Source organism: Monodelphis domestica, chromosome 1 (genome assembly GCF_027887165.1).
Source record: "Monodelphis domestica isolate mMonDom1 chromosome 1, mMonDom1.pri, whole genome shotgun sequence".
In the NCBI taxonomy this organism is placed as follows: Eukaryota; Metazoa; Chordata; class Mammalia; order Didelphimorphia; family Didelphidae; genus Monodelphis; species Monodelphis domestica.
In genome coordinates, this window is record NC_077227.1 from 465,320,239 (window position 1) to 465,339,307 (window position 19,069).

The following is a 19,069-nucleotide window of genomic DNA, read 5'->3' on the forward strand; positions in this document are numbered from 1 at the left end:
CACTCAGACAAACTCCTCAACCACCCCCCTGAGTCTTCAGAGCCCTCTATCTTTAAGGAAACCATCCAAGTTCCCTGCCCTCAGTTCTCACATCTACCAATCACTGTCCATCAATTTCCCTGTGCCAATGGAGGCTCTAGCTTAACCCAGGACCGCCCAGAGGTCTCTGGCTTTGCACATGTCTGTTGAAGGTCATATTTTCAAATAATTAAATTTTTGATCTATGCTGCAGCCCTTCCTCAATCCTGTTAGGACTGAGTAGGGTGGAAATTGTATTTTCCAAGACCTGATTCTGTCATTCCAAGTATCTCTATTGTATCAATTCTAAAATCAATCATGACTCAAAGAACTTCCTGTTCTATGCTTAAGCATAGGTCAAAGCCCTTTCCATTGTTCAGCAAAAGGTTTCTGTCCTAAAGTAATCTTAAGAAGGGAGGAGGAGGAACCTCCCATGCCAATGGGGTTCACATTCCAATAGCCAAGACCCACTATCAATAGGAAATTTTTCAAGTATGAAATTTCCCAATGGTGAAATTTCCAACATTTATAAGTCTAAGAAATTTTGAGGTTTACACATCTCATCTCTCTTCTTTTGGCAGAAGTCTTCAATGAGTAACATGCTCCGGCAACAGTCTATGGAAGACAAAGAGGACAAATTTCCCCCACGGCAGAAGTTTGTACCTTCAGAAATCTCTGAGGCTGTGGAGAGAGCCCGAAGACGTCGGGAGGAAGAGGAGCGTCGTGCCCGGGAGGAGAGATTGGCTGCCTGCGCTGCCAAGCTTAAACAGTTAGATCAAAAGTGCAAGCAAGCACAAAAAGCCAGTGAGGCACAGAAACACATAGACAGTGAAGTTCCCCGATCCCCAGCCGCAGCCACTGAGAAGAGTTCCCCACAGGATAATGGCCATGCTTTGCCCAAAGGTACAACTATGTCTGGGGTAGGCAACTCCAGAAAGCCTTATCACTTAGTTTTGTGGGGTTTATAAATGATGTAATACTCTTATGATTGCATAACAATGTTATCTGCTAACCTTGGAATACATTATGAATTTTATTTTTGTATCACAACTTTGTTTCAACAAAGTTTGGAAGAATTTTAGGTTTCTGGTGTTTTATTTTGTTTTTAATTGGAAGAACTATTGCCTAGAGAATTAAACTTGCTTAGTTAAGTGGTTTATTAGTAAAAATGGGAGAAATTGATACTTGTTCTTTGATTTGATGCCAGTTCTCGGGACATCTAGGAATTTTTTCAGTGTGTCCTTTGGCTTTGATGGCAACCACTTTGTATTTGGAAGAGAATTGTTCCATAGTGATCACTAAGTGATCACCTGGAGCAAAGGGAAAGGTACTTTAGGGGCCAAATGAGTGTTGTTCAGTCTTGAATCTAAAAGATGAAAGATTATATGAATACTCTTGTATACTTAAATTCTTCCTAATTTTTTAAAAATCACCTGTCATACAATTACTCTCTTCCTTAATGACCTCAGCTAAAAAGAAGAAACAATGTATGTGGACAGCACAATTTGAACTTGTTGAAGGATGGAGCCCAATATCACATTTTCTGTGCTTTTGTCATGACAGCATTCATTCCTTCTATTTTTTTTGCTCTGCAGCAACACCTGAGTTACATGCCCAGGAATCTCCTACTACTTACAATGAAGAAGAGACAGTTATCCCTCCTGCTGTGACCCAGAGTAGTAGTGATGAGGAACTCAGAGAGTCCACATCTCCTGCGCAAGAGTTCAACAAATATCAGAAATCACTTCCACCTCGATTTCAGCGCCAACAGCAACAGCAGCAGGTAAAGACAGTAAGCATTTAAAAGAACAAAAAAAAAGCAGTAATTCTAATTCTCTTCTCCTTTTATACTTTATCTTTACCACTCAGTAAATCTAAGAGTTGGGCAATTAAAATAGGGACATTGGTAGATCATTCTATAGATATTACTTATTGAAAACAAGGAAGACTTTGATTAAACTTCTGTTGTTAGAAAGAAGCTTTTGGTCTCTTCCTTTTTTCCTGGTGGTTAAAAGGCAATGTGCTTGGCTAACAGTATGTAAATGAAAGAGTATCTTCCTTGGGCTCTGCTTAACACTTCTTGGGTTAATGTTACCTTCTTTTGGGTTTTAGAGTACCCAGTTTGTACTGTCTTTGATCTTTTGATCATCTCCACTAACCATTAGTGTCCAAACCCAACAGCAGACCTTATTGTGCTTTAAGTTTTTAGAACTCTTGAAGTAACTATAGAACTTTTTAATTCTGAAGTTTTTAGGAGTTTTTCAACTGAGCCCTACACTTTGTATAGGAACAGTTAATCTGTTGAGCTTACTTTTCTTACACTAGTAATTTAGTAGTTCATCAGTAAGGTATATTCATGAAGTAAGGTGTCTCATTACTGATTGGGATATTTTAGATAAGTTCATTTAATGTGCTCATTAATAACAGTACCTAAAGTTAACTCTGAGAAATGGAATGGACTGGCACCAAGCTGAAAGCCAACTGGATAAATTCTATAAACAAGCTGTGTGCTTGGATCATCCAAGCACATTTGAGGTTTGGACATGAGCAATTCTGCTGAATTCTCTTGTCTTGCTTCTATTTTTGAAAGGGAGAAGATAGAAAATAACCATCATCTCTCTGCTGCAGTTATTCCATTAACCAGTTGCCAGGTTGACTGTATATTACTAGAGCATCAAGGATCTTTTGGATATTCTACATTTATGTTATTTATGCCTATTGACCCTCAACCACTTTCTTTTCCATATATAATCTTCTAAAACCTCACAGAATCTTAGCTGGCAGATTAGATGGCCTTTTCTGTTTTTATTTGAAAAGATGTATGTTGAAGACCTGCTGAATAATGTTGCATTAATACATACATTCTACTAGTTATGGTCAGATGTGTGTTGAATTGATTCAAGTATGTTTTTTTAATTCTTCAACTCTTAACCAATAAAATGTTGGGCTTATGGAACAAACCAGGATAAAGAAGAAATAAGCCCTCTCTGGGGCAAGTTCTTTGATTTTTCTTTTTTAACTTCGATTCAATGGAAGGGGTAGATACTGATCCATTCTATGCATTAGATTGCATTTGACTAGAAACTACCTATGTTATACTGCAGCAATATGTCTATTTCCGTGGTTTGATGATATAAAGCAGTTTTCACTTTGGGAAGTTTTTATGCCCAAATAAATTGTGACCTCACTGTGGCCATGAAGGCTAGCCAACCTTGGTTTCTCTTCTTTGGTAATCACTTCCTGCTTATATTTTCCCGTTCCAGGTGGGATGCTGCTTTATTTAGTTCTTGATCTCTCAAAACTATGGCATCTGTTTGATCAAAGGTAGAAGAACATATCTGGGTGGGTGCTTCCATCTCTTGATATCCTGTACCTTACCAAATCCATGCTCTCTCTTGATTAGGAACAGCTGTACAAGTTGCAGCATTGGCAACAGCAGCAGCAGGTCTATCCTCCACCTTCTCATTCACACCCTCAGCGTACCTTTTACCCACATCACCCTCAGATGCTGGGATTTGATCCCCGATGGATGATGATGCCCCCCTACATGGATCCACGAATACCTCCAGCTCGAACCCCTGTTGATTTTTACCCTTCAGCTCTACATCCTTCAGGTAAGAGCTTTTTGATTGTTAACTAACTCAACATTAGTCCACTGGCCAGATTCTTTTAACTTTTTTTTTTTAAACCCTTACCTTCCCTCTTGGAATCAATACTGTGTATTGGTTCCAAGGCAGTAGAGTGGTAAGGGTTAGGCAATGGGGGTTAAGTGACTTGCCCAGGGTCACACAGCTAGGAACTATCTGAGGCCAGATTGGAACCCAGGACCTCCTGTCTCTAGGCCTGGCTCTCAATTCACTGAGCCACCCAGTTTCCCCCTCCTTTTACCTTTTTGAAAAAGCAAGCTGCTCCCCCCTTTCCCTCACTTACCTGTAGGCTTTAGATGTGAGGGATAGATTTAGGTTCCCAGAACTACTTTTTATATAAACTTGTAGAACAGTGGTTCTCAACCTTTCTAACGCTGTGACCCCGCAATACAGTTCCTCATGTTGCAGTGACCCCAAACCAAAAAATGATTTTGGTGGCTACTTCAAAACTGTAATTTTGCTACAGTTATGATTTGGAATGTAAATACCTGATATGCATAATGTATTCTCATTGCTACAAATTGAGAGGTTGAGAACCGCTGTTGTAGAACCAAAAGGACCGTAGAAGGTTGTCTTGTCTGACTCAAGACTAGTGAGGAATTTCAGCGCCACCAAAGTCAAGTGAATATAACACAAATTGATTAATGTGTTATGAGCCAATGATTTTATGCTTAATCTGCTCGGGCAAAATTTTTAAAAATTCTCATTTTTCCTTTTCCTTCTCCCCCCTCCCCCTAATTTTCAAAAATGAAGGAATCTTGTGACTTTTTTGAAGCTCTTGCAAGTTTTTAGAACCATTTACGTTTGTGATGGATGATGGCTAGAGATTGAGCTCAGGAAATGTCACACTGGCATAGAATTTATCATAGGCAAGCTTCTGGGGACCCCAATTCACTTTCCTGAGCTCAGTAGCAATGAAAGACCCCAATACAAAACTCCCTTTAGTTCTCTATCATAAAATCATTTTATTTTAAAAAGTTATCTCTGATGTATTATAGATTTTAGTTGTGAATAATAAGCTTTGTAGGTTGGTAACTAATCAGTGGCAACATTCCAGTTCCTTTTTCTGTTTTCTACTTCTTGAATGTTTTCTCCAGTTAACTGATAGGTTTCTATATCCACCTCCTTTTTCTGCTTTAAGGAAGAGATTGCACTGGTTCCCACTGTGCAGCTGGGTTTTGAACAAGATTATAGTTATCAGTTCTTTGCTGTTTTTAGGAATGATGAAACCAATGATGCCACAAGACTCCATCAATGGGACTGGCTGTCACTCAGAAGAACCGAACTGTCCACCCCCAGTCCAAGAAAGGAAAACAGCTTCAATGGAACCTGCTCCTGTGTGGAGCCAAGAGAGCTATGTGACAATTCCAAACAAAGGGTACACTCTCTCAAATCCAAAGCAAAATGATACAACTTTGACAATTGAAGGAGTACATGCCAGGTGAGAGGACACATGGTGCCACTGACCTACTATTGATTTAACTGAGACTGATTCTGAAAGTCCCTGCTTACAAGATGAAAGTAAGGGGCTTAGTGAAGAGGTGCTAGTAAGGTGAAGGGGTGCATTAGACCTCTTTCTGTGCACTTAGGGGAGGAGAGGGTGGTGATAAAGGGCTTTCAACATCTGCATTTTTCTTTGGACACCTAGTTGTGAGAGAATTCTAACTGAAGGCAAAATTGAAGGCCAACAAGGAATTCTTGGTAACCAAAGTGAAACATTGACAGGTTCTGCCTTATTTTCATACAATAGGACCATAAGACCTTTTTAGAGTGGCTGGATCAAGACTTGATAGTTGTTAAAAGTAGAGAAGACTATTCTGATTACCTAATGGATTAATAGAATGCAGCTTCTCTTTGCTTCCTCCTAAGTTTATTCTTTTTCCTGGATGATAATTTGTGTCTCCCAGTGCTATGAATTCTTCAATGTTGGGGACTCTAAAGACACTAAATTAGTCAGATGGTCTGACTTGTGGGTTTGTGATTGCTTTGTTTAAAGATAGAGAATGATCTTGATGCTTAAAATTTAAAACGTCAATTTTTTTTCTCATCTCTTGGAGCTATATTCTATATTCAGAATGGAAACCTGGAGCCAGATTCCAATCACATTTACTGGTTTTTTTCTGGTTCCTTTTCAGGAATGAAAGCTCTTACTCTGCCCCAGCTGGAAGGTCAGGAGGTATAAGTGCCCAGCATGATCTCTTTGAGGAGAGAGGGGATGAGTACTTAAATGCTTTTGACAAGAAGGCCCAAACAGACTTTGACAGCTGTGTCTCCTCTCAAAGAATAGGTCAGGAGCTTTTGTTTCCACCCCAGGAAAATGTGCAGGAGACAGTTGCTTCTGGGGTTCACCATACAAACCTCAGGTGCTCCCCATTGGAATCTGACTTTGTCCCAAGTGATAAAAAACCAGAATATAGCAGTTGGGATGTTGGACATCAGCAGAAGCCCTCTGACACAGCTAACAACCTAGAAGAAGAGGCTCCTAGGGAGGAGCAGACCTTCAGCTCTGACCCCTGGAAAAAGGAGGGGAGTGTCAGCAAACAGCCTGCCTCAGAGACAGAATGGGTCCCCGAGAACCGAAACACTAATAACCAGCAACAGGAACAAATTGGGAGGACTCGGAGATCTGGTCCTATTAAGAAACCTGTCTTGAAGGCTCTCAAGATTGAAGAAAAGGAGAAGGAACTAGAGAAAATTAAGCAGGAAACTGGGGAAGACAAATCCCATCCAGCCAAAGAGAAGGAGCCACTCAACAAAGCTGAGAATGATAGGACTGATGAGGGAGACTCTCCATTGGTCAACTCTTCACATCCCCTGCTGGCTCAGAAGGGCTCCTCTCAAACCAGCTTTGGCCATGATACTGAGAAGTTAGAGGAAGAAGAGAAACCTGACAGGGCCTGGGAGTCTAAGATTTCAAGGGATTCCAGTGATCTTCCTCCAACAAAGAGGAATAATTGGATTTTTATAGATGAAGAACAAGCCTTTGGAGGCAGAGGTCAGAATAGAAGCCGTGGAAGGGGTTTCAGAGAATTCACTTTCCGAGGTCGGGGTACTGGTGGAAGTAGTGGCAATGTTTGTGGTAGTGGTGGTATCATTGGTAGCAGAGGAATATATAACAACCAAAGAAGTACCCGAGGACGGAGTCTCCGTGAGTTCAATCAGCCTGAAGATTTCCCTAGAGGCAAGCCTCGACGCAGAATTGCCAGTGAGACTCACAGTGAGGGCTCTGAATATGAAGAACTCCCTAAACGGCGTCGACAGAGGGGATCAGAGAATGGGAATGATGGGTCTCATCTTGAAAGAGAGGAGAGTGACTTGAAGAAAGGTGATTACAAAGATTCCTGGCGATCTAACAAGATCTATTCAGATGACCACAGTTTGGATGCTAAGAATAGAGCCCCTCGAGCTTTTGGCCGAGCACTCCCCCCAAGACTGAGTAACTCTGGGTATGGACGGAGAAGCTTTGTGTCAAAGGAATCATCCCATTGGCAGAGTAAAAGTACTGGTGGCTCTTGGCAAGACTACAATAATGGTATGTCCTCAGATAATTTTGGGGCACGACGACCAACAGACCGAGACTATATCCAAGATAATTACAAACATTCTGATTCATTCAGTGGGAGAGGCTTTGAAGACATTCACCTGGATGATAAAAGGTCCTTTTTCCAAGATGATTATGTAGATTCTGAAAATGTAGAAAACAGGCCCTTCCGGAGACGGCGACCCCCCCGGCAAGACAAACCTCCTCGATTTAGGCGCCTCCGTCAAGAACGAGAGTCCTTGGGCCAATGGGGTACTGATGAGGGACCAAACTTACTTTCTGGTCAGTGGCCAGGAAGGCCAAAATTAGTTCTGGCAGAGAAGAGCAATCTGTCTGGCCGGAGAACCCCTGAACTCTCCTATCAGAATTCTTCTGATCATGCCAATGAGGAGTGGGAAACTGCATCTGAGAGCAGTGACTTCAGTGAAAGGCGCGAGCGGCGAGAAGGTGGGACAGCTGAAGCTGATGCCCAGCTGGATGGTAGCCTGTCTGGAACCAGTTTGGGTGAGAAGAGAGAATTGGCTAAACGGAGCTTCTCAAGCCAGAGACCCCTAGTGGACAGGCAGAGCCGCAAGATAGAACCTGGAGGGTATGGGGAGAAGTCTGTCAGGCAAGGAAGCAGCGGATCTACTACCCGCTATGAGACCCAACAGAATGGGACACCTTTGAAAACCAAAAGGTAACAAAACACAAAATCCCTGTTTGTTTTTAATTTTAAAAAATACAAAGAAATATTTAAAGCTTCATGCATAAAGGTAGATATAGCTATCTCTCTCTGTGTGTGTGTCCCTGCCATATGTCAGATGCTCCCTAACTCGGTCTAGAGTTGCATTCCAGAGGGTTAACTACTGAAATCACTGTTCATGGTTCTTCTTGTAGCTCAGAAGATAAAAGTAAAGGACTGTCTTACATCTGGCCTGTATACTAAAGAATCTAGCATCCTTCTTGGTGTTATAAGCCCTGCTCAAGGGATCACTGCAAAGAAAACAGTTTTTCTTTGTAACAAGATAATAAGCAATAGTTAGTCTACCAGATTTCTCTACTTGAACCTTCTCTGATCAGCAGCTCTGTTTGGGGAGCTTTGTAGCATTCTGGCTGTACCAAATTAGCTTCTCTATGAGTCCTCCCTCCCAGCAGTAGAAAAGCAAGGAATTCTCCTTCTGGAATGTTAACTCAGTGCAACAAGGGACAGGGGTTAAAGAAAATGACGGTCAAGAGTTGTCTCCAGTGTTGCTCCAAAGTCTGGACTGCCTGATAGCTCTAAGTATATCTCTGGTAGACTTTGAGGTAGGTATTCTTTTCTCAGGGATTACTGCTCCCTTGGGAGAACTTACAGGCTGCTCCTGGTTTGGAAAGATTGATTGTTGTTTTCCTTTGAATCCCCTCTCTCCATAGTATTGAGGAAATTAATACTCTTGAGATCTGTGGAGTAACAATTAATTTAGATCCTAAAGTGTGGTTTATGCTCTCAAGTGTTGGTTCATTCTCCCTTATATGCCCATAGCTGATGATGCTTGGAAGAACTTCTGATCTCTGCTCCTTTCCTGGTATTTCCATATGGGTCGGCTTGAGGGAATAGCCAAGAATAGACTATGGTTTGAATTGTAAAATAGGTCTAGAGGGGCATTTGGCTTCTTTCATTCTCTTCTTGTGCATCTAGGCTGAATCTGACATACCTATCATAAGAAAGACAAATATTTTTAAATAGGAGTGATCATGAAAATAACACTAATAACTAGCATTCATATTACATTGTAGGTATGCAAAACATGTTACAAATGTAACAACCCTGTGAGGTTGGTTCTATTATTATCTCCATTTTAGAGATGAAGAAATTGAGGCAGATAGAGATTAAGTGATTTTCCCAGGGCCACACAGCTAAGTAAGTGTGAGAGGTTGAATTTGAACTGAGGTCTTCTGATTTCAGGTCCAGTTCTCTATCCATTTTGCTACCTATCTTTTTTTAATAGTACCTGTATAATGGAACATATATGATACCATTGAGTCAGTGCTTAGTAGCTTAGTAAGTTTTTTAAAGAATATTTTTTTCTCAATTACATGCAAAAACAACTTTTAATATTTAACATTCATTTTTTATAATTTGAGTTCCAAATTCCCTCTCTCTTTCCCAATCCTTCCCCCTCCTTGAGAAGACAAATACTTTGATATAGATTATACATATGCATACATGGAAAACACATTTCTACGTGTTGCAAAAGAGAACACAGATAAAACAAGAAAAATAAAGTTTAAAAAGTATTTAAAATTGCTTTCAGACTCGCATCAGTTAGCTCATTAAGTTTTTAAAGGAAACCACAAATGAAAAAAAGCATAACCTCCCTACCCACATTGAATGGAAATAACTCTATAAAGGGGTGTGTGTGTGTGCATGTTTGTGCGTGTGTACGTGTGTGCATGTACATGGGTGTATGTATGACTAAGTTTTTATTTCTCTTCTGTTGACATATAGCTTTATCTGAGATTACTTGTACTCTGCAGGTCTCCAGAAGAGGCTTTACCTGGAGGCCTTGGCAACTCTAACAGTGGGAACAATCATTCCACATATAATCTGGAGCGAGTTGCCCACAACAACTCTGACATTACTGAATCACCAGGGAAGAAGACAGAAAAAGAATCCAAGTTGGCCGTTCAAAGGGCAGGAGAGAAAGGAGAGGCCCTTCCACAGTTTGACTTAAGTTATGGAAGTGAGTTTCTGATTAGTCTTTGGAAAGTAGGGAGGAAAAAGGAAAAAGAAGCAAAAATAAAGCCAGAACCAAGAAATCTTGTCATGGATCTGGTAGTTTATTCCTTTGCCTCATAGAAGGCTTAGGTATCATTTTTCATTTAGTATTGCATATGTTAGGTGAGGAGGTCATGTCTCTTGATTCACCAAGGGTAAGTGCCAGAAGGTTTTTTTACCTAGATGTTTATAGAGCTGCTCTGTGAATTAATGCCTATACTTGCAGGCAAAATGAGGTCTAAAAAGAGTGTAGCCTAATGTTGTAAGATTAGGGCATTTTAATCTATGAAGATACTTTTTGACTTTAATGGAAATATTTTTTCCTCCTCATGAAAATGCTACTCAGATACTATCATAGACAATCGGGTTTCAAATCCTGGAGAGGAAAGTGAAGTGGGTTCCATGGTGAGTGAAGGTTTCATTGAGGTTTTAACTAAAAAGCAACGTCGCCTGATGGAAGAAGAAAGGAGGAAGAAAGAGCAAGCTGCCCAGGTGAGTAGAGATGAGAAAGTAGGAAGAGGGCAGACAATCTGATTGGCAAGGGGAAAGAGTGAATGATGGGATTTTAGATAAGACAATAGAGCGAGGGCTTCCCTATGCAGGACCTAAGAAGTTATTTTGTTTCACTTATTTCTGAGGGGAAAAAAAAAACTGTGTAAGAGAAAACACAGGTAATACTAGCAGTTATATGCAGAAAAACAAAAACAGGTTGTTTTGTGTGTGTACTGAAATTTCTTCACTTGTCTAGGATTTTCCCTTTCTTAGTTAATCAAATAGCATGAATGTATTTTACTATTTGTTTTCAGATTAGGCTTTTGCTAAAGTCTTATGAAAAAGATGATGCAGGACCAAGAGTGAGTTGTGTAGAGAGAGTCAAACAACTGGATCCTCTGGGCCTCCTTTGAGTATTCTCAGAATTGAGTGCTTGGTGATGAAATTGGCAGGAATGTCTTGAATTTTGTATTTCAGGCATAATGTTTAGCCTGATTATCTATTAACTTTCCTTAGGCACCCACCAAAGGCCGTACTCTGTCATCACGAATCCCTCCTCGATTTGCTAAGAAGCACAATAACCTATGCTTAGAGCAAGGGGATGGAGCAGTACCCAGCAGCAGCCTGGGGACAGAAATCTGGGAGAACAATAGCCAAGGTGAGCTCATCTGGTTGGCTTACTTTCTTCCTGCATGCATGATCGGTAGGGTTTGGACAACTATTGGTAACAAAAGCAGCTCCTCACAAAGCCCAAGTTTAGGCTTCCTACTACATTAGCCTTGTTTACTGGGGGCACATAAAAGAGCCACTTGGAGGTGATTTTTTTTTTAAAGCCAAAAAAACAAAACCTCTGCTTGGCTCCTTTGGTTAAACAGTAACTTATTAAGGGTACTTTATTACCTAGAAAAACTCCTTCCCACTGTTCTCAACATATAATGTGTTAGTAGTCTTGACGGGATTTAAGCCAGTGATTTTTTTCCCCCCACCTTTCTTATTTTTTCTAATAACAAGGGAGGGAAATACATTACTATTGTCTGTCAAAGATCCTGGCATTTTTGCATCTACAATATGCCCTTTTTAGCTTTTGGCCAAGGTCTTTCATGTGAGGGCAAACAAATTCTGTGCACTTTACTTTAGAAAACATCTAAGCCAATTGTATTTCTGTATGTTACTTGTTATAAATCTGAATATCTTGAAGTCATAATTCTAAAGCTGAAAAAGAATGGATGTCCAGAAAGATTCTAATCTTTCATTTTGCAGATGAAAAATTTGAGACATAAAAGGCCATAAGTGTCAGGGGTGGGACTTGGACCCAGAACCATGTGACTTTGAATCCAGTGTTCTTTATAGTATTCTACATTGCTATTTGTTTTACTGCATTGGGAAAAATCCTCTCTGAGATATCATAGAATGACTTTTAATGATGAAAAAAATTTTAATCCCATTTTTATCTTATATTAAAAATATTTCATGATATTCTTAAATTTCAAATTATCAAATGTAGAGACACTAGGTTTATTTTTCTATTTAACGTAAGGGTTTAAGGGAAAATGGTATCAGGTTCACTGAATAACACATATAGAACTGAATAGTATCCACTTTTTTTTTTTTAAGCCTTAGCTTCCATCTTAGAATTAATATTGTATATTGGTCCTCTATAATGAAGTGTACTTGTATTAGCCTGAGGGTCCCCAAACCCAAATTCTTTTGGTCTGTTGGTTTGCATTCCCTTACTTTGTTTCCTCTTTGCTTCTTAGCCCTTCCAGTTCAGTCTACCAGCAGTGATTCCTGGAGTAAAGCTGTCAATGCCTTTACCAGCACAGAGTCCAGTTCTACAGAAGTGAGTGGTCCCTTCCTGCCTCATTGTATGTCAGTGCACTTTGGTGCAATCAGTGTTGTTATAGCTGATTTAGACTACTGCCTTTAGTCTAGTTGTTTAATCCTCACTGATCTCTACCCACTTCCAAGATCTGTGTCTATTGAAATATAGGATGATTCTGGATTGAATTAAGTTCTAGCAAACTAGAGTTCAGAAATGCCTGTGTAGTCATAATTTGTGATGCTTCTCATATTAAAGAGTGTTTCCTTATGGCTACTTATAGTGGGAAAGCATATTTATAAACAGAAAAAGTAACCTGCTTGACGAAAGCAGTTGCTATCCTGGAGGACCCTGGAGTTTCTGGTTTGGGTCATAAGTGAAATGAGTTTGGTAGTGTCCGTTTAAAGACCATTTGGTTATGAAGATAAAGAAGGATTTTAGTGCCTTTGGTATTCTCTGGAGATGCTGGGTTCTAACAGTAGGTCAGGACAGACATTTTCTCCTTTTTTAGAGATCTAAGTGGGCTAGAAGTGATATCATGAGGTATGTGTTTGGGGTTACTTATCAGTATATCTCTCCTTTCTATCCTGTTTATAAAGTTTTACGTGTGTGTGTGTGTGTGTGTGTGTGTGTGTACATACATACATACATACACATATATATACATACATATATACATATATATATCCCCCCAATGTTTTTGCTTTTGTTTTAATCTTGGGGTATGAGAGTGTTAACCCATTTTGTGTTTTGCATAGCAGGGTTTTAAAAGCAGCCAGGGAGATAGTGGCATTGACTTGAGTGCAGAGTCTCGAGAGTCTTCTGCAACCTCCTCCCAGAGAAGTTCTCCCTATGGCACTCTCAAACCAGAGGAGATGAATGGGCCTGGCTTGGCGGAACCCAAATCTGACTGCCAGAAGGAGCAGGCTCAGAAACAATCTGAGAAAAAGGTAATCTACATTTGATAGCCCAATCTAAGGACAAAATGGCTAGGTTGGACATTTATTTTTCCTTGGGGTTTTGTAGAGACCAGAGTGTGGACCTTTTTGGTTTTTGTCTTAGTCTCTTTGCTTTCCCCTTAGGATTCAGAGCAAGGTTCAGGACAGAACAAGGAGCACAAGCCTGGACCCATCGGCAATGAGCGATCTCTGAAAAACAGAAAGGGCTCTGAGGGTGGAGAGAGACTGGAAGGGAATGTCCCACCTGTTAATGGGGTGGAGATTCATGTGGATTCTGTGCTGCCTGTTCCACCCATTGAATTTGGAGTCAATCCTAAAGTGAGGATTTTATTTTTACTTTTTATTTCTTATTTTGGGGATGGGAGTATAGTGGCTTAAACTTGTTGCAAGGAAAAGATAGGGTATTCTTTTTGGAAATTAAAGGAATGAGGGGGTAGTTACAGAGGAAGAAAAGATTATAATAAAGTTTAAATATTATGAATACTAGATAGTATCAAATTGCCTAATAGATTTCATTATTGAAACAAACTAGGTTCTCAGAATGAATTTAGCACATAATATTCATTTTCCATCAGGAAAACAAATGGGAATGGGGAAAAGTGGAAATTCTTAAACTATAACTTCATGTATGCCTTTGGAAAACATGCCATTTTGCTAAATATAGGGTGAATGGCTAAATATATGGCTCTTTGTTAAGTGCTTCTTAGTGGATTTTCTAGGTTACTGAGATTGGAGATCAGTTATATTTTTAGCATCCCTAATATATGGACCAGGAATTGTCTGAATGATATGAATGTTTCCTTCTTTCAGGACTCTGATTTTAGCTTGCCCCCTGGCTCTGCTTCCAGTACTTCAGCAAATCCCGTTGTCAAACTGCAAGATGCGTTGGCCAGTAATGTAAGTGTAAGCCCCCTCCTGCCTTCTACTTTATCCCACTCTCAGTTTAGGAGAACAGAGAGATTATTCAAAGCATCTTCATTTTCTTGTAAGATTCCTTAAAGAGAATTCTCCATCAGTTCTTTACAACTATTGCTTTCAAAATCATCCCCCCCTCCCTTTTTTTTTTAAATAAAAGGCCTCTTTAGACTGTTTCATCTGAAGCAAATGGATTTAGATCATGGAGTAGAGACAGGCCTATTGCAATGTCTATGTAGCATGTTAGTAATTGGCTTGCTTGTGATTTAGTCATCTGTGAAATCTTCCATTCCTGCCCAAAAAACAATTTCTGGATAAAATTCATGCAGCCGAGGCAGTACCGTATTTGTGTCTTATACCTTTGAGCCATTACTTTTCCTTAGGCGTTCAGATGAAACCCAGGCCTCCCAAGCATCATGAATTGTAGCTATTGCAACCATTAATTGATGATGCCAGCATATTGTTGATTAGATCTAAAGAGAGTGAGTTGATGAGCATTGAGTGTCATTCCCAGGATATCAACTGTAGGAAGACAAAACTTATTTTGATTTTGATTATTAAAAAAAAAATTTTTTTTAACCCATACCTTCTATCTTAGAATTACTGCTGTGTTAAGTGACTTACCCAGGGTCACACAGCTAGGAAGTGTCTTGAGGACAGATTTGAACCATCCCTGAGCCTCGCTCTCAATCCACTGAGCCATCCAGCTGCCCCCAACTTTGACTATTAATATGTTCCATTTGCCACAGGGTAGATCATCTTCTAGTCACATGTATCCAAAAAAAGTTTAAAACTACTATTCATTCAAGCTTTCTCCTAATTTCCTTGTCTCTTGAGCTCTTTTTTTCTTTGACTTTTTCTTCCATGCTCTACTCATGACTTCCCCTTTTTTGCTCTCCAGGCAGGGTTAACACAATCTATTCCCATTCTCCGACGAGATCATCACCTCCAGAGGGGCATGAGCCTGAATCCAATGTCTTTTCCTACAGCTGACCTCACTCTTAAGGTAATAAGGGCTCTGGCACTGTTTAAGTGAGTGACTGAAACCTTATTTATTGTAAAGAAGTAGGGGAGACAAATTTTTCTGGATGACTGGCCTTTGGCTGATTTTCTGCTCATATTTGAACCCTCAGAATTTCCCCAAGTAGCTAATATATAGCTGCTTTCATTATCTACTGTTATCACTACTAGTAATTTTTATCTCTTCTCCCTTCTCCCCTTCCAAAGATGGAGTCTGCACGCAAGGCTTGGGAGAACTCCCCCAGTTTGCCTGAGCAGAATTCTCCAGGAGGAGCTGGTTCAGGCATCCAGCCTCCTTCCAGTGTTGGAGCTTCCAGTGGGGTCAACTACAGCTCTTTTGGCGGAGTTTCCATGCCACCTATGCCCGTGGCATCTGTAGCACCTTCTTCTATTCCAGGTATCATGTTTCTCATCCCAGTCAGGTTCATGAGCTCCTTCCAGATTACCAAAAAAATCCTATGTTATAGCAAAAGCCCTTCTTGCCTTGATTTTTGGAGTCTGAGTAAATACTTTTTTAAGTAAGTAGTCATAGCTTTATTTTGTGATGAAATTAATCATCAATTGCTTATTAGTCCCTTTCCAAAGGCAATTAAAAAATAAGAGAGTCTTAGGTCATTTGTAGTAAAATTCTACACATTGGTATCCCAGAAAAGTAGCTTTCTATGAATATAGATCATGGGAATTTTGAGCCCCACCCACCTCATTCCCCTGCAGCATTGAGTCTCTATGATGTATTCCAATAGATCCTTCTGACCCTTCAATGTGTACTCAGTAAAAGGGAAATGAAGAGACAATACCTGAGAGACTTAAGGCTGCTTTGATTTTTCATTGTGCCATGTTTAACAGGATTTTGCTAGACTCATAAAGTCTGGCTAAAATGAGGACTAAGGAAGGAGGAAGGCTGAGGTTGAGTTCAATTCTTCCACTTTTATGACATTTATTTCTGCTACCTCAAGTCCTAACGCCTTAGCCCAAGTCTTCCTATATATTAGCTAAAGTAACTTCTTTATGCCCTCTTTAAGTACCAGAATGGTACCATTAAAATACAGCTACCCAGCTATATTTAGACAAGTTCAGGTTGATGGTTGTTGGGCATCTCATCTCTAGCATGTATGTTTCCAAAGAGATAATTTGTATATTGCTTTAAGGTATATAAATCATATTATATATAATATAGTATCTCACTTGAGAAAAAGGTTGATGAATTTGTAGGTACCTAGTTACTTCTTTTTGTTCCTACTTTGTAAGTATCTAATTGGAATGGACTAAAATGGGAAGATTACAGAATTATCTACTTTTTGATTTCTAATTTCAGGTAACCACATCCCACCTTTGTATCTGGACGGCCACGTGTTTGCAAGTCAGCCTCGTCTGGTCCCCCAAACGATACCTCAACAGCAGAGTTACCAACAGGTAAAAGCCACCTAATACAGTGTGATTAACACAGTATGAGAATAAAGGACCAATACTAGATTCATTGCTTTTGAATTAATTCTTTCCTTATATGAGATTTTTCTAATATGTAACTACCTTTGAAATTAGCCTTCTTTTTTCATTTATTTATTTGTTTGTTTGTTTGTTTATTTATTTATTTATTTAGACCCGTACCTTCTGTCAATACTGTGTATTGGCTCCAAGGCAGAAGAGTGGTGAGGGCTAGGCAATGGGGGTCAAGTGACTTGCCCAGGGTCACACAGCTAGGAAGTGTCTGAGGCCAGATTTGAACCTAGGACCTCCCATCTCTAGGCCTGGCTCTCAATCCACTGAGCTACCCAGCTGTCCCCTGAAATTAGCCTTCTTGTTTCCTTGGTGTGATGACAGAAAAGAAGGCTTATGGCCGTAGGATAAAATAGTTATAGAAATGAATTTGTTCTCATTTTGACAAGACAGTCTTTATCTTGGATGACTGAGGATTATTTTTGGAGTCTTGCCTCATTGAGTTAGTGGGCCTTTCTCTCAGTTCCCACAGAACCATGCAAGACAGTTAGCAAGGCTGAATAAAAATGCTGTTGTGTTGTCAGGATGAATTCTTGGGAAATGTAATTAGGGTGATAAGAGGCTTGGTATATCTCTTGTTCCTTTTTCTCATCATCCTGCTTTATTTTTTTCCTTCTCTTTCTCTCAGGCTGCCCAACAGATTCCAATTTCTCTCCATACGTCTCTACAGGCACAAGCTCAGCTTGGTTTGAGAGGTGGACTTCCTGTCTCCCAGTCTCAGGAGATCTACAGTTCCATACAGCCCTTCAGGTAACATGCCCTATACACTTACCATGCATAGTGTCCCCAAAAGCCTTTTGGGGTCACTCTGTATTTCTTTCCTAAGTCAGTTTATGAGTAGGGCCTTGAATACGAAATTTGCCTCAAATTATCTTGCCTTAGTCCATTGTTACAGATATGCCCTCCTTATTAATAAGAACTAATTAATAATTGTTAAGAGGTGTCTCAGGTCCAGTTGATAGCTTTGTTAAAAGTTCAAGGCTTTGGGCAGCTAGGGAGGCTCAGTGGATAGAGAACCAGACCTGGAATTGTGAAGCCCTGGGTTCAAATTTGGCCTCAGACATTTTTAGCTTATGGGACTGGGCAAATTGCTTAACATCAGTTGCCTAGCCCTTACTGCTCTTCTGCCTTGGAACTGATGCTTAATATCACTTCTAAGACAAGGGTTTTTAAAACAAACAAACAAAAAACACCTCAAGGCTTTATATATAGCAACAGCTAGGTTATTTCATAAATTTCATTTCAAATGCTTTGCCAGCCTGGTAAAACTTGGTTTGGCGGGGTGGGAGAGGGAGTTGGTTGTTGTTGTTTTATAAGAATGAACTCACTTTGACAAAAAGATTCCTTCTTTAGATCTCAGGTGTACATGCACCCCAGCCTGTCCCAGCCTAGCACCATGGTTCTAACTGGAGGAACTGCCTTGAAGCCTCCTTATTCTGCTTTTCCGGGCATGCAACCCTTAGAGATGGTCAAGACTCAGTCTGGATCTCCTTACCAACCAATGAATGGAAGCCAGGCTCTGGTATATGAGAGTCAGCTCAATCAGGCAGCTGGAATGGGGGCCTCCCAGATGATGGACTCCCAGCTAACACAGGTTAGAAATAAGCTGACATCAGGGGAACATAATTTTTATTTGTGTTTTTTTTTTCCTAGTTTATATTTGCCTTTAAAGCTTTGGGAACATCTCTATAGTCATATATTTTATCTGACAGAGAATAAGGAGAACAGGACCTTTTCTCTCTTTGTATTCTTTTTATCTGATTTATAATCCTTTAGTGCTCAGGTAAAACAGGTACAGAATAGAAAAAAGGAAGAATTAATTTCTGCAAGTGCCATTCTCTAATTGTAGCATGGTATAGTAGATACTACAGGCATCTTTAGAGTTCCTAAGTTCAAGTCTTGTTTATGATAAATATACTGGTTGTGTGAGCCTGGGAAAGTCTTTTTTCAGTGTAGATAGATAGATAGATAGATAGATAGATAGATAGATAGATAGATAGATAGATAGATAGATAGACAGACAGTTGTGGATAGAGTGAGTTTCCTTACCAAGAGGTTATTACACAGTGAAATCACAGTTTTAAAAAAATCATTCCCTGAGATAGTTGTTTATTTCCATTATACTGCCCATGGCTGAGTTTAAAATAATTCTTGGGTTCAACATTTTCACTATTAAAGATTTTTAATTTTTATTTGTGTTTATTTTTTATTTTTAAAATTTTATTTATTATTTTTAATTTTTATTTGTGTTTTTTTTCCCTAATTTATATTTGCCTTTAAAGCTTTGGGAACATCTCTATAGTCATATATTTTATCTGACAGAGAATAAGGAGAACAGGACCTTTTCTCTCTTTGTATTCTTTTTATCTGATTTATAATCCTTTAGTACTCAGGTAAAACAGGTACAGAATAGAAAAAAGG

General features: G+C 39.7%; 1 protein-coding gene and 1 non-coding gene across 24 annotated transcripts in view; both read left to right on the plus strand.

Moving 5' to 3' along the window:
* The window catches only part of PRRC2B (proline rich coiled-coil 2B), a 120,296-nt gene that overhangs the window by 90,778 nt on the left and 10,449 nt on the right, over positions 1-19,069 (plus strand). For 8 of the 23 annotated variants that reach the window (XM_056812575.1, XM_056812583.1, XM_056812577.1 and 5 more), the window contains exons 12-28: positions 600-921; positions 1,614-1,801; positions 3,422-3,632; positions 4,884-5,106; positions 5,801-7,885; positions 9,706-9,911; positions 10,293-10,438; positions 10,955-11,096; positions 12,196-12,278; positions 13,019-13,207; positions 13,340-13,534; positions 14,027-14,113; positions 15,033-15,137; positions 15,359-15,548; positions 16,467-16,564; positions 17,277-17,398; positions 18,002-18,242. In XM_056812575.1, the coding sequence (XP_056668553.1) occupies positions 600-921; positions 1,614-1,801; positions 3,422-3,632; positions 4,884-5,106; positions 5,801-7,885; positions 9,706-9,911; positions 10,293-10,438; positions 10,955-11,096; positions 12,196-12,278; positions 13,019-13,207; positions 13,340-13,534; positions 14,027-14,113; positions 15,033-15,137; positions 15,359-15,548; positions 16,467-16,564; positions 17,277-17,398; positions 18,002-18,242 (4,833 nt within the window). Of the gene's footprint in view, positions 1-599; positions 922-1,613; positions 1,802-3,421; positions 3,633-4,883; positions 5,107-5,800; positions 7,886-9,705; positions 9,912-10,292; positions 10,439-10,954; positions 11,097-12,195; positions 12,279-13,015; positions 13,208-13,339; positions 13,535-14,026; positions 14,114-15,032; positions 15,138-15,358; positions 15,549-16,466; positions 16,565-17,276; positions 17,399-18,001; positions 18,243-19,069 lie in introns of all 23 variants that reach the window. The other 15 variants (XM_007475168.3, XM_016432794.2, XM_016432799.2 and 12 more) reach the window with 5 other exon arrangements.
* Positions 15,873-15,956, plus strand: LOC130456720 (small nucleolar RNA SNORD62). Its single transcript, XR_008915765.1, has one exon. It is a non-coding gene; the product is annotated as a small nucleolar RNA SNORD62 (small nucleolar RNA).